The sequence below is a fragment of the Ornithorhynchus anatinus genome, chromosome 10, assembly GCF_004115215.2.
Source record: "Ornithorhynchus anatinus isolate Pmale09 chromosome 10, mOrnAna1.pri.v4, whole genome shotgun sequence".
NCBI classification, from domain to species: domain Eukaryota; kingdom Metazoa; phylum Chordata; class Mammalia; order Monotremata; family Ornithorhynchidae; genus Ornithorhynchus; species Ornithorhynchus anatinus.
Window position 1 is genome coordinate 42,513,435 of NC_041737.1, and position 23,164 is coordinate 42,536,598.

Consider the following 23,164-nt stretch of genomic DNA (forward strand, 5'->3'; position numbering starts at 1 on the left):
AATTTGACTGGTTTTAACAAAGTGACTAAAGTCTTTTTCAATTTAGAATTATATAATGTCAGATCACTGATCTTTTAACACAGTGGTCTTTTGCTGAATAGTATGTAGAAGGTGATTCTGAGAATCAATTATTTACACATGTAAATATTTAAAAATTGAATTTGAATCTTGGTGCATCTTTACATTGCTATCTCATAATTATATCATGTTTTTATCACTTTTTAATGTATGATTTAGTCAGGTTTTTGGATTTTGGTAACACATTAATGCACTTTATATTTTTTCCTAAGAGAAACTATATTTGGGGTAGCACTCTTTTGCATAAACACTCTAGTTTCACAGAACCAAATATAAGCACTAATGTTTAGTATTTCCACTTAGGACTCGTGGTGAGAAGCAGCATGGCCTAGTGAATAGAGCATGGGCCTACAAGTCAGAAGGATTTGGATTCCAGTCCCAGCTCTGCCATTTGTCTGCTGTGTGACTTTGGGCAAGTCACTTAACTTCTCTGTGCCTATGTTACCTCACCTGGAAAATAATGATTAAGACTGTGAGCTCTTTGCAGGACAGGAGAGACAAGAAACAGGGAGGTCAGCAAAGAGGCTGATGCAGTAATCAAGGCAGGGTAGGATAAGTGCTTGGATTAACTTGGTGGCAGTTTGGATGTAGAGGAAAGAGCAGATTTTAGCGATGTTGTGAAGGTTGAACTGATAGAATTTGGTGACCGATCAAATGTGCAGATTGAACGAGAGAGATGTTGAGGATAATGCCAAGTTTACAGACTTGTGAGATGGGGAAATGGTGGTGCTGTCTACAGTGATGGGAAAGTCAGGGAGAGGACAGGATTTGGGTGGGAAGACACAACTGTGTCTTCCTACTTCATAGGGATGTTGGTAGAATAAAATATAATAGTGCCTTGGAAAAGTAAGTACTTTACAAATTCAAGGTCTTAATATTATTTACCTTCCTCCCACTGAATTCCTTCTTTTATCACCTTTTATCAAATACCCTATTTCTCTCTGATTGAGTTGACTCTGCAATATGTGGTATTTCATGTTAGTGTCGGACAGAAAATAAATTTTTTTCTGTAACTGATTGTGGTGAAAAATAATAATGTTGCTACCTAGAAGAGGAATGACACAAGAGTAAATATGAGGACTCTATGGAAATTTAAAGGGTGCAGTCTTATTTATGGATCTTATGCTTGTGTAGAAATGAAAAGATTAAATATCTCTGTCATTATAAAGCAGCCAAGAAAATAGCTTTTGGCCTGAATGTCTGACTTAAGGGAGCCATTTCTTTCTTTCTTGTAGCTCCTCATCTCTCACATTAAGACCAGGGGCAGTCTTCAGATCCCAGTTGTCTCCTACTCATGATCAGATCTCAAGAAGCCAGGCCTGTTTGCTTTAGTTTTCCTTATTCCTGGCAAAGATTTGCAACCAAAATTTTCCTGGGGCTTGTTAGGAAAAGTATGGGACTAGGAGTCAAAAGACCTGACGAGGGAATCAGCATGGTGTAGTGGAAAGAGCATGGGCCTGGGAGTCAGAGGACTTGAGTTCTAATCCCAGCTCAGCCGCCTGTCTGCAGTGTGGCCTTGGGAAAGTCCCTTCACTTCTCTGGACCTCAGCTACCTCATCTGTAAAATGGGCATGGAAGACCTTGAGCATGGGAGCTAAGGACTTTGTCCAACCTGATTACCATGCATCTACCCCAATGCTTAGAACAGTGCTTGGCACATGGTAAGCACTTAACAAATACCACAATTGGTATTATTATTATTAGTCCCAGCTCCATTACTTGCCTACAATTGTGACCTTAGGCAAGTCATTTAACTTTTCTGTGCCTCAGTTTCCTCATCTGTAAAATTGGGTTAAAAGCTGGGTGCCACAGGGACTGTGTATGATCTGATTGTTAAATCTGCCCTAGGACTCAACAGAGAGCATAGCACAAAGAATGTGCTTAATGGATAGCATTATTATTATCAATATTTTAGAGACCTGTGCATACACATACACACTCTTTCTTTCTCCCCCAACCCCCAAACCAACACCACCCCACCAACAACTCAGCACTGAATTGTGATTTGAAACTCCACTCTAAAGTCAAGTCATGCCTCTGAAGCCTAAATTTCCTTTTTCATAGAGAGATTTTCCTGGGACAAATATCTGGCCTGTTCAGGCTACAGTGAGGTGTACCAGATACTACTTCCTGAAATATGTCAGATTAGGAGCCTGAAAAGGCTGACCCGCAGTTAACTTCCAGATCACATTTAATAGCTTCTACTGATACATATGTTCTATACCAAACAAGGGACGTCAATCTCCAGAGTGTGTACTGGTTAGTCTGGGGGGCTCATGCCAGGGAGACACTGTCTCTGCCTTTTGTTGTGCCCATTGAGAGGCAGGATGGCTCAGTGGAAAGAGCACAGGCTTGGGAGTCAGAGGTCATGGGTTCTAATCCCGGCTTTACCACTTGTCAGCTGTGTGACTTTGGGCAAGTCACTCAGTTTATCTGTGCCTCAGTTCCCCCATCTGTAAAATGAGGATTAAGACTATGAGCCCCACGTGGGACAACCTGATCACCTTGTATCCCCCCCAGTGCTTAGAACAGTGCTTTGCACATAGTAAGCGCTTAACAAATACCATCATTATCATCACTGATGCTTTTCAGCCTAAATACTTGGGTCCCAAACAATAGTGTGAAGTCTTGCTATTCACATTGTATTACCTGGAGCCATAGCACTCTTTAAAAACAGAAAACTAATAGGAAACAAGATGGGATATTTGCCTAGAAAACACATACACACACACACACACACACACACACACGTAATTTCTTTGCATCAGCGATATATCCCAATCATTGTTTTGTGCTCTCTGAATTGATCTGGAGCTGTCACTTTCAGGTTTATTTCTTACCATTCATCAAAGCTGAAGCAATAATTTCTGAACATGAGGTTTCAAAGAAAAGCCTTGAAATTGTATCCATCATCTTATGTTTGGGCTGAAAAACATGTTTCTGACTGACTGTCAGAGTGTTGACATCTGTGTTGGTTTCCCATTTTATAAGAATAATCAAATTCTTCCCTTTGTGGTGGCTATATTGTCATTATTTTCTGGTTGAAGTTGTAAAAAAAATTGTCATTCACATTAGTCAATTCAATTCAGTACAGCTGGAGGCTTAATGTTTTCTTTCTCTTGGTAGCATAACTATGCATCTCCTGGGTGTTTAATTATTCCCCAGGTTGAGTTTGAGTGTGTGGCACTATGCAAAGGCTTGTATTTACTCAAAAGGGACCTGTCAATCGGAGCCAGGAAGGCTGTGCTGCTCCTACATTCACATCAGTCTGGCTAGGGCCTGGTATGATTGTTCCTGATTCTTTGCAGGATATGGAAACTGTTTTCTTCCAAGATTGTTGGGGTTCCTTCTGAAGCCCAGATTATTCATCAGAGCCTTCAGTTTGGCTCTCTTTCTCTGTGTCACCGAAAACGGAGTGGGGGAAGGTGACGAAGGGGAGGCGATGTCATCGATTGATCAATTGCATTTATTGAATACCTACTGTGTGCAGAGCACTGTACTAAGTATTTGGGGAGCACAATACAACAGACATTCCCTGCCCACAACGAGCTTACAGTCTAGATGGGGAGACAGACATTAATATAAATATAAATAAATAACTGTAGCATCCTCCAAGTATTTCTAGGATGTGATCCGGGACTTTAAGTACCCAGAGAGCAATCTCCTAAAGCCAAATCTTGAAATCTGAACATTTTTGGATCGATCCCAGGTGGGCAGAATGACTGAAAATGCCTGGATTTTGAAGGGCATAACTGCAGTGGGGAGGGTCCTCAGCAACCCCCAAAAGAGAAATTAATTGGGGTGATTGGCTTTGCTTATGTTGATTTTGCTCCAAAATATGGAGGTTTATAGTCTAAATAACGCTTGTTTGCTCTTTCAACTCATGAATCTGTGCTATAAAACTCTGATGGACAAAGGACATTGTTATTTTTTTCAGTGTACAAACTGTCTTAAAAACAATAGAGCTTCAAGGAAGTACGGATAACTCCATCTTTTCTTTTGTTTAGGAACTGTGAATCAAAAGAATTGGGGGAAGAAATACCCAGCCTGCAATGGTCCCAAGCAGTCCCCTATCAATATCGATGAAGGTCTTACCCAAGTGAATGTGAATCTTAAGAAACTTAAATTTCAAGGCTGGGATAAGGTGGCAGCAGAAGGGAATTTCATTCACAATACTGGAAAAACAGGTAACGGGGTCAGAGAGTTCTATTCAGTGCTTGACAAGGCTTCTATAAGTGGAGTAAATCTAATTAATAACCTTCTTCTCTTTTGATTGTAGCAGTTAGAATGACACAACTGGTGAGAGTGGTTTTCTAGAGAAGTCCCTGAAATAGAGCAAACACAGGGTCATTTTGCACAACGAGTAAAATAGCTAAAGTAATTACATCATTACTGTCATCAGTATTGTGCCCTTATTGAAGATAATCATTTCTGCATCTACCAGATGAAGATAATAATGGACTCTATAGTAAAATTGTGATCAACCTACCATAGTGATGAAATGTAATTGAAATAATTACCCATCACAAGTCAATTTGTATGTCCTTTTCCAAGCATTCTGGGGTATTGTTACCTAATAATAATAATAATAATGTTGGTATTTGTTAAGCGCTTACTATGTGCCGAGCACTGTTCTAAGCGCTGGGGTAGACACAGGGGAATCAGGTTGTCCCACGTGGGGCTCACAGTCTTCATCTTCATTTTACAGATGAGGTAACTGAGGCACCGAGAAGTTAAGTGACTTACCCAAAGTCACACAGCTGACAAGTGGCCGAGCCGGGATTCGAACCCATGACCTCTGACTCCAAAGCCCGTGCTCTTTCCGCCAAGCCACGCTGCTTCTCTACAGCAGTTACCTCATCTACACAGTTTCACACTAATACATAGGAGTAAAACAACTGTCCATCTTTTCTGAATTTGTGATAAAAACATCTAAGGAGTGTTCACTAATGATCGCATATAAATTTCACCACAACCTTTTAAAATGCTTTAAAATGTAAATCCAGGAGAGAAAAAAAAATGATCTCTAGTGTTAATTTGTTCCTCTCCTGGAAATTTGCTTGTGAAGTGAACGTTTTGTTCTGGAGGCCCCATTGGTGACTTGTTCTAATTTCCAGGTATATTTTGTCCTGCCATTTGTGCTCCTGACTACTTGGGTGTCAAACCTGTGGCTTCCACCCACCAGAACTGAAATTTTGGACTTCATGAAATTGATCAATAAGTCATATTTCTTGAGTGTTTACTATGTACAGAGCACTGTATCAAGCACTTGAGAGAGTACAGTTGAGTACTCCCTAACCTCAGGAAATCTAGTTTCTCGTGGATTCTCAAATTAGGTTATTTCTCCTCAAGTGTGAGAACTTTAAACCTCTGCTCTCCCCCTGACCCCCAGCCCACAAAACCAAGCTGTAAGGGATCATTGCTAAAATTGTGTCTCATTAAAAGGCATTTTTGATTTGGGCACAGACGTGCACTTCCTCTGCCCTGGCCCTTGGATACCCACAACAAAGTTGTTGTGGTCAGGTAAGACAGTGTCTGGAGCTGGGTAAAGTCAGCAGGAGCCATGCAAACCTGAAGACAAAAAAAAAAAACCAAAAACACCTCACCTGACCCTTCATGGGCATTAAAGGCAAAGTTGCAGGACAGGATGGGCAAGGTGACTTTTTGCAGGGGTAGGTACAGGCAGGTGAGCAGAGGGTGCAAGGTGCAGTCTCGAGCTGGACTTGGTCCATCCCTCGTCTCTCACTTTGTAGAGTGCAGGGAGTATTTCACCTCATTCAGGCTTGCCTAGTCCATACCCAATTTGGACATATTGGGGGGTGGAGACTAGGGGATTGTCCTGACAAGGACTGTCTGTGTTTTGTGACCCCCAAGCAGTTGGCTCCACTGCCACCCCAAATCATAATTTTTAGGATGTAGGGTGAATTCACTTTCATGATCTTATTGTATCTTACTGAGCATTAGTTAACTCCAGACTCATGCTCCTAATGATAAACGATGGTTCATTGTCACCTAAGTCTGGTCCAAGAAGGATTGCTCTCATCCAGTGATTCTCTATAATCTCCATTTTCCTCTTACATTGGCTATAGTCTAAAGTAATAATTTGAAATATTTTAAGTTATTGATGAATTGTTTTTGTTGGTGTTGGACTATTAATTTTTTTATATTTAATGATTTGTCCCTTTATACTTCTGGACAGAGTCATGTTCTTTTAATTCCAAGTCACACTTGGTGTTCTAATTTCTCCAGGGCTGACCTGCATTCCCAGGGTCATGATGGTCTCACGCTTATGCTACAGGTTTTCCTTTTTAAAAAAAACAAATGGAGATGAAATGCTTCTATGATATCAAAAGGAAATATGTCAGTCATCTTACAAAATGTTTGTTATAATGCTATTTTAAGTCATTTATTAATGGTATTTTATTCTGAAATCAAGAAGAAGAATGGTGCTGTAACTGCAAAGTAAGGAAAAAAATGTAGCTTCTGAAACTGGCAACTTCTGTTCTTAAAGCCTAGGCACAAAACCTTTTTTTTTCTTTTTTAGTGGAAATCAATCTGACAAATGACTACCGACTCAGTGGAGGTGGGTTAGAAACAATATTTAAAGCAAGCAAGATAATGTTCCACTGGGGAAAATGCAATATGTCATCTGATGGATCAGAACATAGCTTAGAAGGACAAAAATTTCCACTTGAGGTAATAACGACTGCAACAGTTACAGTAGATGCCAACTGCTTTCATAAATAATAAAGGATAGGAATGCCATCATTTCATAAAGTTCATAATTTCATAAATAAAATTATGTTCCATTATTTTGTATATTCTTTGATTAAGATGCGTTGTTTTTATAATATGGTAGGGTGCTATCTAGTGCATATAAACCAAATGTTTGGATTTTTTTTACTTATTGAATAGCGTAGTATAACTTGGTTTATAGTTGAAAGTAAGATGCACATCTATTCTTCCTGAATGCATATGCACAGTTGAAGACTCAGCCAAGTGACTTTTATAGATATTTAATGAAACCAAATAGCTAGATTTTGAACTATTGCATATTTCCTATGAAAATAGAAGGACTGAAATATATAGCTAATTGACTTCATTAAGACTTTTTTAAATAGTAGTTGTACGGGCAGTAACAGTATTTACTAAGCCCCTACTGTAAGCAAAACACTATACTAACTACTAGGAAATATGTTCAAAGCTATATAGAGACAATCCTTGGCCCTCAAGGCCCTCATTTGTCTAAAAATAAGTTGGGGCAGGAAGAGGTTATGGGGGAAGAGAAGGGATTGGGCTTCAGATCCATAAGATAATTTGAAACAAAAATATATAAACTGAAGGAAGATGATAAATACAGTAGGAGCAGCAAGATTTCAGGTTCTTTGCAGGTTAGATTTTTGTATTTCATCAAGTTTTGTTAACTGGATCATTTTTCAAATTATAGATGCAGATTTACTGCTATGATGTGGACCAGTTTTCAAGCTTTGAGGAAGCAGTGAAAGAAAAAGGGAAGTTGAGAGCTTTATCCATTTTATTTGAGGTAATCCTAACATAACTATAGATCTACATTTGGCCCCTAGTATAATGGAATTAAGTTAATGAAATGAAATTTTCCAGATTAATCACCATTAAATCCTAATATTTTCTCATTTTTGGTAGGGGATCCTTGAATTGCTTTACTTTCAATGTAAAAGTTTCAATGTTTGCCTGTACTCTGGGAATAAACAATACTTAGTGGAAAAGAATAAAATATGTTGGTTTTATTGAGATTTTTGTCAATTGTTGATTCTGTTTTTAAAACATTTCATTTCTATTTTACAGGTTGGATTAGAGGATAATATGGATTATAAAGCGGTTATCAATGGAGTAGATAGTGTGAGCCGTTTTGGTGAGTTGTGTTTCAAGGAGTAATCTTTGTGGCAGTTGTAAAAGTGCTGGCTTCCATTAAGGTTCTATGTCATCTTAAACCTGAACCCTTTCTTAAAGCTATGGCACACCCCCAGATAGGCAGCATGAGAGAATGTCACAAAATGGAAATGTTTGGCTTTGTGTTCTTATGGGTGGTACTCTCACCCAACTAAAATAAAGAGAATGCCATTCCCAATTTCAGCTAAGTGGAACTTCTTTGACTTTTCTCCTCTCCAGGTTGTCAAATGGAGGGGCTAGGAGGCAGCCCAAAAAGGAGAAAATGCTGGCAGAAATAAGATTCCCAAACCAATAGCCCCCATTGCCCTTTGAATAGATTTTACTACCCTGAATCTCAATATGCCTCAATTTGCACTGTGAATTGGTTACACAAGCTTCAAGACATACAAAGCTGCTAATATTGCTTCCTATGTTTAGTTCAAAGCATCTAAAATTGAGTCACTGGCCATATGCACACACATGCACATATTCTCTCTCTCTCTCTGTCTCTCTCCCTCTCTCTCCCTCTCTTCCACCCTCCCACCACCCCTCCCCCCCCGCCCCAGTGTCTACCAGGAACTCAAAAGCTGCATCCTCTCCTCACCTTGGCTGTTGGCTGCTGAATTCTTCATCCTTACAAAAGTGTTCATTTACCTTTAACTCTCCTAACCATCTCTGAACACTGCATCCGATTGAAATTGTATCCTGATTTTAGGGCTGCCTGCATTTATCTAGCCTGTTTTGTGAATTGCCATTTTTATGCTACATTCATATTGTTACTTACATTTATTATCACTTAATAGTTCATTTGATTGGCTCATATTTGACATAAAATTTCACACCTTTTTTTTTTTTTACAGGAAAACAAGCGATACTAGAGCCATTTGTGTTGCTGAATCTTCTGCCAAACTCCACTGACAAGTATTATACTTACAACGGATCCTTATCATCTCCCCCCTGCACTGAAACAGTTGACTGGATTGTCTTTAAAGATACCATTAGCATTTCTGAGAATCAGGTAATCTTGAAAGTCCTATTGAGCCATTGAAAGACCCTTGATTTCCAGAAAAGGCAAGAGAATTACAAGATATCCATTATACTCTGACCAACAAGTCCTATTAGAAAGAATGTTGATTGAATCTTCCACTAGTTAGTTGTGTGGTTCAACAGTTGGCTTAACATCTCTACTTAGTTTCCCTGTATTTAAATTGAGGACATTACTGCCTGTCCCTGTCCATTTCACTGTAATTATCTGAGAATGAAAATTGCACTGTGTTTGGGGAACTTATAAAAAAGTTGCTGGGTGTAAATTCCAGAAATTCTTCTCTTCCCATCATATTGTAGGATTCAAAATATAATTTCATTTCCCATGTTCCAGGCAGATTTTAGTCTTTTATACTTCTCTAACTAACAACAGCTGTGTTTTCCCCAGTTGGCCTCGTTTTGCGAAGTCCTTACTATGCAACAGTCTGGCTATGTCATGCTGATGGATTACTTGCAGAACAACTTTCGAGAACAACAGTACAACCTGCCCAGGCAGGTATTCTCCTCTTACACTGGCAAGGAAGAGATTCACGAAGCAGGTATTTATCCAAAGGTTTTCCTTGACCCCACAGGTGACTCCACTCCTTTAAGAAGTATCAGGTGTCCCGACCAATAAGTAATCGTCACACTCATTTCATCTCTATATGATCATTTTGTCCCTGGGTGAAGTCCTGAATCCAGGAAACTCAATTCTCCAATCTATGGATTGACAAATGTTCTGCCTTAGACAGGCGGAGGTACATGGGCACTGTGACCTTGCCTCCTGTTCCTCCTCTTTCTCTCTCCCCGCCACAAATCTGGCCCTACTTTCCAGACTCTCTCAGAAAACCTCATTGTACTGGAGGCTGCCAGAAAGAAATGGAGAGAGGTTATCCAGCATGTGTCCTCTAGAGGATGTGTTGCCCACCTCCTAAGAATAATAATAATTGTGGAATTTATTAAGCTCCCACTATATGCCAAGCATTGTACTAAGTGCTGGGGCAGATAGAAGATAATCAGCTCCCACCTAGGGCTCACTAACTAAGAAGGAGGGAGCACAGGTATTGAATCCCAAGTTCGCAGATGAGGGAACTGAAGCACATAGAGGTTAGGTGATTTACCCCAAAAAAAACACATCACGTAAGTAGTGGAACCGGGATTAGAACTCATTTCCTCTAACTCCTAGACCCATGCTCATTACATTAGGTCACGCTGTTTCTCACTTCCTCCTTTCCTCTCTCTTCCTTCTTAACCCCACCTTTTCTGTGCCCCACCATCCTGGAACTAAAATGGATGAGAATTTAGGTCTGGGAGAGTAAAACATCATCCCTGTCTTTGGAAATGAAATTAAAACAAAAGGTAGGAAGAGAAAGCAAAAAAAGGAGGTAGAAAGAGCAATCAAAGGTATTTATTGAAAGTTTACTGTGTGCAGAACACTCTACTAAGAGCTTGGGAAAGCAGATTGTAATAGAGTTGATAGACACAATTTTAGCCCACTAGGAGCTTCAGTTTACCAAAAGAAAAACAAGGATTTGGTCCAGGAGAGGCAACAGAAGAAAGAATGGGAACCTAATATCTTTTTATTATTTGCTAAGGATCTGTCTCTCTCTTGCTTTACTTTGTGCCAGACACTGTACTAAGAAGTGGAGTAGATACAAGGTTGTCAAGGTTGGACACAGTCCATATCCCATATGGGGCTCACAGTCTTAATCCCCATTTTACAGATGAGGTAACTGAGTCACAGGGAAGTTAAGTGACTTGCCCAAGCTTACGCAGCAGACAAGTGGCAAAGCCAGAATTAGATCCCAAGTCTTTCTGACTTCCCAGCCCATGCTTTATCCACTAGAACACAGTGCTTCTCTTCCTCTCCACCCTCTTTCTTTTATGGCCCTGAATGTTGTTAAAATATAGGAGGATTCCGGCGTTAAAGAATTTCATAGTGTTTGAGCTCATTTACAGGGCAAACCTTTAAGGAGAGGGAACTTTTTCTCCAAGCAGAGCAGTCTTCTTTTTCCCTGCTCAGAAAACTCTCTTTAACTCTCCACTTGCCACCTAGAAATGGTTGCACGGAATAATAATTGGAGAATCGGAAATATAGGGAAGGAGACTGCTGTCTAAATTTCTCCTGGAATTAATCAATTATGAGTCACAAAATAAATTTTAATTGAAGGAGTAAGTGCTGAATCTTAGTCAAGAGAACATGTGAGAGTCTGCCCAGTTAATTGCGTCTGGTTTTGAAAGACTGTTAATGAGACCTGTGACTCCTTAGAGAGGAGAACCTGAAGCATGTGTATCCTCCAGGCCCCAGAATTTACCTGAAGCATGTGTATCCTCCAGGCCCCAGAATTTAGAACAAAAGAATAGCCTCTCACAACATGAGGGATAAGAATTCTCGCCTTAAGGATCCCAAAGAAAATCCAGTGTCATACCCAATACAGCTCTATATTCCACCATCTGTATGTGTGTCTTTTGAATTCTGCCTGTTGCCTTTCAGAGATGTTACCATACCTTTTCGCAACAGCGGTATCCATTGCAGACTCAGTGAATAAAATGTATTAAGTGTTGCCATGAACAAAATCTGTCCCCCCACCATTCAGGTGAACATCTTGTAAGACCTAATAAACATATATAGCTCCACCTTACTGAAGAATTCAAATAAGCATAAGAAACATATTTTTGATAGTTTTGTTTCGATCAGTGTTATTTATTGAGTACTTACTGTATGCAGAGCACTGTACTAAGCTGTACTTGGGAGAATACAATGTCAGTTGAAATGTTAGACACGATCCCTGCTCTTAAGGAGTTTACAGTGTAATGTTACCCTTTTTGTGATTTATGGTGATATCTGGTGTTGGTCAATAGGGAACACATTAATCACATTAATTCATTGATGGGGTTAAATCAATCAATAGTATTTTTTAGCAGCTTACTGTGTGTAGAGCATTCTATCAGTAACATTTATTGAGTGCTTACTATGTGCAAGCATAAGCCCGTCAAAGGGCAGGGACTGTATCTGTTACCGATTTGAACATTCCAAGCTCTTAGTACAGTGCTCTGCACATAGTAAGCGCTCAATAAATACTATTGAATGAATGAAGCACTTGGGAGAGTACAGTACCAAAGAGTTAGCAGACATGTTTCCTGCCCACAAGGACCTTACAATATAAGCTAGAGGTGCTGATTATTTTATGTCATGTCCAAAGAGAGGGGAAGTTGGGCAGATGAAGTGGAACTTCAGAAGAGATTGGAAAGGGTGGAGCAAGGAATCAGAAAGATTTTTGAACAAGGTCTCAGGAGTAGTTTCAGATCCAGATGCTCCAGTCAGGACAGGGGGGAATGAGAATGAGGAGAGTACAGCCAGAATGGAGAGAAGTGGGAGATCCCCTTTCTCTAAGCATATTCTTGGTGATTAAGATCAACTGGAACACCCATGTTGACAGGGAGTGGGAAGAGAGCATTTTCTGTGACTTGTGAGGAGCCCAACTTCCTGCATTCAAGTCAAAGAGAAAGTGATATGTTTTTGTGGCCTAGTGGAAAGAGTGAGGACCTCGGTTCTACTTCTGGGCTCTGCCACTTGCCTGCTGTGCTACCTCAGGCAAGTTGCCACTTGCCTGCTGTGCGACCTCAGGCAAGTCACTTCACTTCTCTGTGCCTCAGTTACCTCATATGTAAAATGAGAATTAAGACTGTGAGCTTCATGTAGGACAGGGACTGTGTCCAACCTGATTAGTTTGTATCTACTCCATCACTTAGAACAGTGCTTGACACATAGTAAGTGCTTAACAAAAACCATCATTATTCTCTGTACGTCAGTTTCGTCATCTGGGATGGGGATAAATTGTGGGTTCTGCCTCCTACTTAAACTGCGAACTCCAAATGGGACAGCTACTCTGAGGTGATCATCTTATATCTACCCCAGTGCTTGGTAAATAGTAAGTGCTTAACGAATATCACAATTATTACTTTTTACTATTATTACCTTTACTGAGACAACTTATTCATTTCAGTAGTATAATCATTGCAGCTCTCTTTCAGGCATTTTACAATGTACAATGTCTTTGGGTGGGTAATTGCACCCACTGGTGATTTTTTTCCCCAAAACTGGGGGAAATAATTGTCGTATTCTTCAAAGTCATGTGCAAAGATTGTTCTGATTGCAAACTCCAGCCAAACCTGAAAACCTCATATTGTTCATTGCTGAGAGCGTGGGATGTGGGAAGGAGGTGAGGAGAGCAAATAGGGAGAAGAGAAAAAGGAAAAAGAAATGTTCCTTTCTCTCCAAATCCTCTTTGAGTCTCTCATTTCCTTCCCCAGGCACACGGAGATCTCCAGTGCCCCATCTCTACATAGATTCTTCAGGGCTTCAGGGAGCCAGCTAGAGCGAGTCAATGGCCTCAATCCAACTAACCAACTCTGATGACTCAAAAGGTTCCTAATAGGATTCCTTTATTTAGAGAAATGTGGTGGAGATGACCCTTTAATCAACACTCGAAGCTGTTCTAAGTGGGTCTTTTAAAACTACATTTTTCCCAAGTTCAATTTCAGCCCCCATAATGAATTTCTTTGCGATGTGTAATAGTCATGTAATGACCAACTCCTTTTTGAAGATTAGCTGTTAAAACCGAATTGCTTAATTGTTTAGTTGTGAAATATGTGAGACTCTTTTTATCTTTAACAATAAAACAGGGGCCCTGTTGATGAAAAGCTGCATTTACTGCAACATTAAGTTTCAAATTAAATTGTCAAACCAAGAAATTCAATTAAGGTTCCACCAGCCATAAGGAACAACTTAGCATCCTGTCTAGTAAATAATAGGATCGCCTGAAGGAGAAAGGGCCTGATTTTAGACATCCATTCACTAACATAGTGTAAAGGACCTGAATTATGTACTAGTAATGGTATTTATTGTACACCTACTGACTGCCATCCTCCATACTAAATGCTCAGGAAAATGCAACAGAAGACCATGATGCATTCTCTGCCCTCAAAGAGTTCCATGAACAGTTTTTGCATGTACCCAGCATGAAAGGCACTGATGGCCTAAAATTATGTTTTCTGCACTGTTAAACATTCAAACTAAAGTAGAACTTGGTGTCATATTTTTGGTATATAATTCTGTGGGAAAATAATTTTCTTTATATCCAGTTAGGTATGAGATCTAAATTTAAATGACTAGCACATTTTTTAGGATTGTGAGCCCATTAAGGATCAGGGACTCTGTCTGATTTCCACCTGAGTACTCTTTTTCAGCATTTAGATCAGTACTCATGGGTTCGAATCCCAGCTCTGCCACTTGTCAGCTGTGTGACTGTGGGCAAGTCACTTAACTTCTCTGTGCCTCATTTACCTCATCTGTAAAATGGGGATTAAGACTGTAAGCCCCACGTGGGACAACCTGATTCCCTTGTGTCTACACCAGCGCTTAGAACAGTGCTCTGCACATAGTAAGCGCTTAACAAATACCAACATTATTACTTCGCACCCAGAACATGCTTATACAATCACTACTACTGTATCTCCTTTATAAGTAACTCCCTTTCCTCTGCCCTGGTGTTAAGATAAAGCACCATGCTTACAAGTCTAGATGGTATTGGTTTAATGAACCTGCGGGGCCATAGACTAGCACCTCTTTTGTTAATCTATCAAGATGAAATCATTTTCTTCCCATTAGTCTCCCAAGTACATAGTACAGTGCTCCGCATGTAGTAATTGCTCAATAAGTATCATTGGTTGCATCTGTATAATTTTTTTTAAGTAACTGAGCATTTTGCAAGTGTTTCAGAAGAATTATCTCAGAATATAAAAGCCTCAAGAACCCTCAGCATGTGGATAATGTCAGATTAAATGATAATAATTGTGGCATTTATTAAGTGATTACTATGTGCCAGACACTTAACTAAGTGCTGGGATGGATACAAGCAAATTGGATTGAACACAGTCCCGGTCCCACGTGAGGCTCACAGTCTCAATCACCATTTTATAGATGAGGTAGCTTAGGCACAGAGAAGTTAAGTGACTTATCCAAGGTCACACAGTAGACGAGTGGCAGAGCTGGGATGAGAGCCCATTACCTTCTGACTCCCAGGTCCTTGCTTTATTCACTACATCATGCTGCTTCATCTAAAGTAAAGATGATTTTAGGCAAAGGATACTCTACCACTGAGGAAATAATGTTGGAGTAAAAGAGGTAGTTTCATTGTGATTTCACTATCTTCTTTTTTTCCCAGGCAGTGGAGAATCAATCAACCAATCACTGGTGTTTACTGAATGCGTAGTTTGCTGAGCACTGTACTAAACCCTTGGGAAAGTACAGTTCAATAGAGTTGGTAGGCACAATCTCTGCCCACAAGAAGTTTACAGCCTTCAGGGTGGAGATGGACATCAAAATGTTACAGGGAGGAGAAAGAGAAGAGTAAAAAGATATGTACATAAGTTCTGTGGGGCTGGGGTAAGTTTCACAGTGCTTAATGGGTGCCCAGCCAAATATATAGTCGAGACAGAGGGGAGGGTGGATAGAGAAAGCTACCTCTCCCAACCTCTGCCTGCTCCACAAACCCCATCAGCCTTTTCTCCCAGAAATCTTATTCTCGGAGCAGATGAAAATGTCTAAGTCTTCCCCAGGAGCCATCAGTCTGTTCTCTAAACTGTAACCTCATTGTGGGCAGGGAATGAGTCTGTATATTGTTCTACTGTACTCTTCCAAGCACTTAGAACAATGATCTGCACCCAGTCGGTGTTCAATAAATACAACTGAATGAATGAGTAATCAATCAACCAATCAGACATCCAAGTCCTTCTGGTTGCAGTTTGGCTTTTTCGGAACAGGTGACTTCAGACAGCCCATCTCCTGACACCAAGCAGGCAATTCTAATAGAATCCCTTCTATCTGTCCAGTTTTCATGTCTAAAGTTTCCCCTCACCAACATTTTAAAAAGTTGTCCCCTAGACAGATTGATTGGATCTCTGATAGAGCATTTTGCTTAGTGTGTTATCCAGTGTAATGTCATTTAAGCACTCATCATACTAAGTGCTAGGTTAGATAGAATGATAAGTATGGTGTTTGTTAAGTATTTACTCTGTGCCAAGTACTGTACTAAATGTTAGGGCAGATACAAGATATTCAGGTTGGACACAGTCCCTATCCCACATGGGACTCACAGCCTAAGGAATTTATGTTAAAGTTTAAGACCTTGCTGTTTTGCCATTCTTCCCCCATTCTCAATCCCCACCCCCTGCCCATTTCAAGAGTAAAGCAAAATTACCATTAGGCAAAAACAGCCTAATGGATAAAACACAAAAACACAACCATTCAGTTTAAAAATGGTACTCTAGGATTTCAATTAAATCCTACCAAATAAATCCTATTTCAAATATTTCCTATTTGACATCCTATTTCAAATAAATCAAATAAATAAGCATTGTTCTCTTAGGGGTTGTTTGGTGAATGCCCTTGTAGTTCATACCAAGCATTTTTTATTTTTTCATGGTCTTTATTAAGCACTTACTATGTGTTAAACACCATTCTAAGTGCTGGGGTAGGGACATGTCAGTTAGGTCAAACACATCCCTGTCCCACATGGGGCTCACAGCTAAGTAAGAAAGAGAAAGGATATTGAATTGAATCCCCATTTTATAGTTGAGAAAACCGAGGCAGACAAAAGTTAAGGGACTTGCCTGAAGTCAGCAAGCAATTGGCAGAGCTGGGATTAGAACCCGGGTCGTCTGACACCCAGATCTGTGCTTTTTCCTCTAGGCCACACTGCTTTTGAACTCAGGGAGCATGCCTAGGTTCAAACATCCCAAGAATACATTTTCATGATAATAAAATGCCACCAAAGTCTGAAAATCATAATGTCCGGTCATTTTAGCACAATGAAAAGTATTGGGAGGTAAAACATAAATCAGGTCATCTCTGACCAGGTATATAATTTGATGATCCCGTTTTGGCCCTAAATCATTCTGAATATCATTCCCAAATCATTCCCTCTAAACTCTAAGCTATCTGCCCTTATGGGCAGGGACTGTGTCTACAAACTCTGCTATATTGAACTCTCCCAAGTGCTTGGTACAGTTCTCTGCATACAGTAAGCACTCAATAAATTTTGATTGATTGATTGATTGATTTTTGAAACAAACCTAGGTGATGGACCCAGCATTTGAAAGGTTAGTGCCATGCAATAAGGAATCATGTCTTCAGTTCCAGGTAGCAATAGACCCAGTCCTGGAAACCCAGACAATCCTCATGCCCTCCTTGACTGGCAACATTTCCTGTCCCTCAGCCCTGTTCTCCTGCTCCGCTGGCAACTCTGGTACCCCCTCAGCTGGCAGGCTGGGAGCAGGGTGAGACGTCAGATTTTTGAGACAACTGGTAGGTTTGCCCAAGGATACCGAATCACAGAAAAACGTACCCCAGCTAGATATGTCAATTGTGGCTGAATGCAGGAAAATCTACTGGCTAGCAGGTCAGAAATTAGTAGTCACCTAGGGTGACCATTGACAGCACTAAAGAAATCCTTTGCCAGTGATCCCCTGGCCCTCTCCCCTCTATTCAGTCAATAATATTTATTGAATACTTAGCATGGGCAGAGGACTGTACTAAGTGCTGGGGAGTGTACTATACAACAATAAATAGGCACATTCCCTGTATACAATACTGGACAGAGGACAGAACCACTGAAAACCAGAATGACTGGCATCAAAGTGGACTAATGGCTACCCTATGAACACAGCCAACGTATCATTGACTCATTTTTTTATGGCATTTGTTAAGCATTTACTGTGTGCCAGGCACTGAAATAAGCACTGGGCTCAGTGGAAAGAGCTCAGGCTTTGGAGTCAGAGGTCATGGGTTCGAATCCCAGCTCCACCACTTGTCAGCTGTGTGACTGTGGGCAAGTCACTTAACTTCTCTGGGCGTCAGTTCCCTCATCTGTAAAATGGGGATGAAGACTGTGAGCCTCAAGTGGGACAACCTGATTACCCTGTATCTCCCCCAGCACTTAGAACAGTGCTCTGCACATAGTAAGTGCTTAACAAATACCAACATTATTATTATTATTATTATTATTATTATTAATTAATGATTATGGCATTTGTTAAGTACTTACTATGTGCCAAGCACTGTTCCAAGTATGTGCCAAGATACAAGATAATTGGCTTGGACACGGTCCCTGGCCCACACAGGACTCACAGTCATAATCCTCATTTTACAGATGACGTGATGGGGCCCAGAGAAGTTAAGTGACTTGTCCAAGGTCACAGAGCGGACAAGTGACAGAGACAGGATTAGAATCCCTGTCCTCTGACTCCCAGGCCCATGTCCTTTCCACTAGGCCACACTGCTTCTCTTTATTTAACTTACTGCACTCAAGGAATCCCCTATTGGAACTGCTCGTCTTCAACCTGCCTGCTTTTTATGGCCTCCATTACTTTGGAAAGAGGGAAACTTGAAGCAGCTGCTACTAGTGAATAGTAAGGGAAGCGAAATTGGCAAGATAATGCTTAGCTTTGACTGCCCTCAAGTGTTCAGAAGAGCAGCTGCAAAACTATCAAATAATTCAAAGACATTTTTCCCTGAGCGTCCTTAGCTCCTTAAAAGGTCTGAGCCAATGTTAAGGACTTCATCATCTGGAGATATATTGTCTTTCAGAGGTGAAAAAGGCACCAGTGACAGTGAAATTCACCTATGAGCGGTGTCTGTGACTGAAAAGGTCGCTGTGGAACCACAGTTCAGGTCATATTGTGCACAATAAAGATTGTCCTTCTGTTTAATGTTTGCAGCACCTGGCTCCTGTTTTCCTTGTCTCTCATTCCTTAAGAAGCTTTTGCTCAGAAAGAGCCACTCCTTTCTTGTTAATAGTATGTCATGCTGATCTGACCTTAGCAACTGACTCCCAGTTTTGAGCTGGGAGGCAGCCTTGTTTGAGACATTGTTTTATTTTTCCTTTGTTCTGCCGATCTGTCCTTAGCAACTGACACCCAGTTTTGAACTGGGAGGCAGCCTTGTTTGAGACATTGTTTTATTGTGTCCTTTGTTCTGCCCAACTTGCTTTCCGTTTCCCATTTCCTTATTATCTTCCTATTTTAAGGCTCCTTTTTTATGGCATTTAAGCACTTGGGAGGTGCCAGGTAGTGTACCAGGTGCCACTGTAGATACAGGCTAACCAGATTAGATATAGTCCATGTCCTGCATGGGGTTCACAGTCTTAATCCCCATTTAACAAATGAGGGAACTGAGGCCCAGAGAAATTAAGTGACTTGCCCAAGGTCTCTCAATAGACAACTAGCAGAGCCTTCTGATTCCAAGCTCAGACTCTAGTCCAGTAGGCCATGCTGCTTCCCAAGAACTGGACCAAAGTGGGCTCTCCCCTTGCGCGCCCTCCCTTGATGGGAATGAAACCCCCTTGGCTTCTCAGAATCCATCTTCTCCTTGGGTTGCTCTAGAAAGTTCCCTCTGAGTTCTGGCCTGGAGAGGAGTGTCTTTGCCCAGCCCAGAGCCACTCTAGGAAGTGCAGATGCTCCCAAAATGGCCTTGGGATTTCCAAGCTTAAATCCGGCAGCTCTGTGACTTCCCAGTCTGGAGGGTAACCAGGTTGCTCTGACATGTTTCACTCCAGTTCCCATTAGAACCAAAGTTAATGGGCATTTTCAGTCCCACAAGGCAGGCACCACGTCACTGGTTCCCAGAGCAGGATCAAAGAGGAAGAAAAGAAACAGGTAAGAGGAAAACATTGAGAGAGGAGTGGAAAGCCAAAAAGGAGACATGATGAGCTCTGTCAGGGTTCCAGTGGGCTATCTTCAACCTGGATATTTGTGATTCTCTGAGAGTATTTTTAGTACTAATTTTGCATTTTTTTGTTATTATTATAACTATCATTATATTTGTTAAGCACTTACAATGTGTCAACCACTTTTCTAAGCGCTGGGGTAGACACAAGTTAATCAGGTTGGGCACAGTCCCTGTCCCAAATGAGGCTTACTGTCTAAGTAGCTAGGAGAACAGGCTTTGAATCCCCATTTTACAGATGAGGAAACTGAGGCACAGAGAAACTAAATGACTTGTCCACGGTCATACAGCAGGCAAATGGCAGTCAGAATTAGAACCCTGATCCTCTGACTCCCAAGCCCCTGCTCTTTCCATTAGTTAACCACATAAAAGACAAAATATAATAGCCCAGATCTTTGCTTATTTAAGTATGGCAAGTTGAACTCATTGGCTACAGATCATATTGGGCCTTAGCCCTCTGCCAGGCTCCCAGGGAAGCTGAGGGAGGAGGATAGAACGTCTTTTTTTAATTGGCATTTGTTAAACGTTTCCCATGTACCAGGCACTGTACTAAGTACCGGGGTAGATACAAGATAATCAGGTTGGACACAGCCCATGTCCCATGTGGGGCTCATAGTCTTAATACCCATTTTACAAATGAGGTAACTGAGGCACAGAGAAGTAAAGTAACTTGCCAAGGTCTCTCAGCAGACAAATGGTGGAGTCAGAATTAGAACCCATGTCCTTCTGACTCCCAGGCCCATGCTCTATCCACTAGACCATAGTGCTTCTATATTTCCTTGATTGTCTGTGGAATGGTGATGTGGGAGGCAGCAGCTTCCACTGCTACCTCTCTACCTTCAGGTTGCTTCTGTCAGCCTGGATGGGGAGGCATTAGCGGGTGAGCAGAACAGCTGAACACCAAACAGCAATCTGGAACCTCCCATATCTCTGCATTTCCTCCCACTCCAGTTCAAACCACTCTTCCTTGGATGGATGTCAATCTCTTCCCCCTTTGGGAGGTGAAGGTAGAGCTCCTTACTTCTGCCATTTATCCAAAACCACCAACAGTCATAAAATTTATGATTTGGTAGTAGATGAGCTCTCAATCAGTAACCCAGTAAGGTATGAGATGCAAATACCATTATTATTATCATTAGGGGCGGTAGATAGTGTCACTGCAAAGTTGTTGGTTCCACTGTGATATTTTCCCCACAGATATAAAACCTGAAGCCTACCACCATTTCATTTTTTTATCCTTTTCTAGAAACGGGCAACTCTAAACTCTCATCATTATTTGCAATCTCCTCTGTTTTCTCTGCATATATAATACCTCATTAAAAGTTTTGTTTCAAAAGTTCTAACTCCAGTATAAGAAAAACAACTAATTATCGTGAACTTTTAGAACTCCGAGAGTACATAAAATGTCATTTTTCTGTGTCATAGTCTTTCTATCCTCTTTGATAACGTCGTAAAACAGAGAACAGTGTCCCCCTCCACCCACTGGAGTCAACCGCAGGAGAAATAACAAAAACAGACCCGAGATCCCTGCTCGAATAAATGGTTGTAGGATCGGAGTTTGCTAAGGGAGCTATTTATAAATGTGTTGTTTATTTCCTTCTGAAGTTTGCAGTTCTGAACCAGAAAATGTCCAAGCTGATCCAAGGAATTATACCAGCCTTCTTGTTACCTGGGAGAGACCTCGAGTAGTATATGAGGCCATGATTGAGAAATTTGCCGTTCTCTACCAACAATTGGATGGAGAAGACCAAACTAAACATGAATTTCTGACCGATGGGTATCAGGACTTGGTAACTGAAAACCCTTTCATTTTTATCCATTAAAAATGTTGTGGCAAGTCTTTTCTTAAAATGGTCTTATGGGAAAAATCCATGCCTATGCCTCTGTATTATTTAGGGTTTCATTTCTTTCAATCCCATGTACACCTCTCATTCAATCAATCATATACTGTTTACTTATTCCCCATACCTACTGTGACCTGAAACAGAGAAAAGGGATTTGGATTAGAGCAGGAAGAGAAAATGGATTTGGATTAGAGCAGGAAGGATTTTGGGTGGACAAAAGGAAGAACTTCATAATTGGGAGAATAAAACACTGGTACAGCTACTGAGGAGGGCTTTGTACTTTCCATCCCTGGAGATCTGCTCAATAAGCACTTAGGTATTCCCAATGCCCTCCCAAAAAACTACGTATATGTATATCATTATACTCTGTTGCTTCCCCTACCTGTATATTATTTTAATGTCCCCTACTAGAGTTTAAACTCCTTGAGGGCAGAGACCATGTCTGCCAACTCCATTTTACTCCCTAAAGTGCTTGGTGTAGTGTTCTACACACTGTAAGTGCTCAGTAGAATATCATTGATTGCTTAATCAATCACTTCTACCTGGCCACTTGAACTCCTCTGTTTTCTAATTGACTCCTCTTTAAGAAAAGAACCAACACAAGTCTTTCCTGGAGACAGGGGGCTGGACCAAGTGACATGTTGAGCTCTCTTCCAGATGTGGGATTCTAGAAATTTATTAACAAAATTAGTATATATGAGAGAAAACATTGAAAGTTTTCAGTGACAATTTTGATTCTTCTAGTAAAAATTATAAATAGTTTCCATTAAAACGTGGGGAAGGTGTTTCAGGAAATCTTTTTACAAGCTCCAAAATGTCGGTACTGTAAATGCAAGTTTACTTAATCAATGTAAATTTTCTTTTAGGGAGCTATTCTAAACAATTTGCTGCCTAATACTAGCTACGTTCTTCAGTTAGTAGCCATGTGCACCGATGGCTTGTACGGAAAGTACAGTGACCAACTGATTGTTGACATGCCTCCTGATGATCCAGGTAAGTGCTGATTTTTGAACAGTAACCTTATGCATCAAAATCATTCATTTGCTAGCCAAGTGGCAGTGAGTCCTCAAATTATTAAAATGAGTATCATTGCCAGGACCAGTGCTTCATCCGGTCACTAGATAACCACCCATAAATATGTATTACGCACTGGAAAGTCTGTGGTCTCCACTAAGTTTCAGGGAGTTTAGAATTCATAGAGCGGAATCAATTCCTAATGTAACATAGATACGAGGGCAAGCAGGTGAGTGAGCAAGCAGGTAGGTGACTTCCATTTATATATTTTTAACGGTATTTAATTCCTGACTATGTGCCAGGCACTGTACTGAGTGCTGGGGTGGATACAAGCTAATCAGTTTGGACACAGCCCATGTCCCACATGGGGCTCACAGTCTTAATCCCCATTTTAAACATGAGGTAACTAAGGCACAGAGAAGTAAAACAACTTTTCTTTGTCATGGTATTTGTTAAGCGCTTACTATTTACCAGGCACTGTACAAAGTGCCGAGGTAGGTACAAGCTAATC

At 40.7% G+C, this 23,164-nt stretch overlaps 1 protein-coding gene across 4 annotated transcripts in view; it reads left to right on the forward strand.

Annotated features, from left to right (window-relative positions):
* Positions 1 to 23,164, forward strand: part of PTPRZ1 (protein tyrosine phosphatase receptor type Z1) — a 163,588-nt gene that overhangs the window by 85,750 nt on the left and 54,674 nt on the right. For all 4 annotated transcript variants that reach the window (XM_029073263.1, XM_029073264.1, XM_029073265.1 and 1 more), the window contains exons 3-10: positions 4,086 to 4,265; positions 6,623 to 6,774; positions 7,526 to 7,621; positions 7,903 to 7,969; positions 8,847 to 9,004; positions 9,419 to 9,569; positions 21,401 to 21,585; positions 22,506 to 22,632. In XM_029073263.1, coding sequence (XP_028929096.1) covers positions 4,086 to 4,265; positions 6,623 to 6,774; positions 7,526 to 7,621; positions 7,903 to 7,969; positions 8,847 to 9,004; positions 9,419 to 9,569; positions 21,401 to 21,585; positions 22,506 to 22,632 — 1,116 coding nt within the window. The remainder of the gene's footprint in view (positions 1 to 4,085; positions 4,266 to 6,622; positions 6,775 to 7,525; positions 7,622 to 7,902; positions 7,970 to 8,846; positions 9,005 to 9,418; positions 9,570 to 21,400; positions 21,586 to 22,505; positions 22,633 to 23,164) is intronic.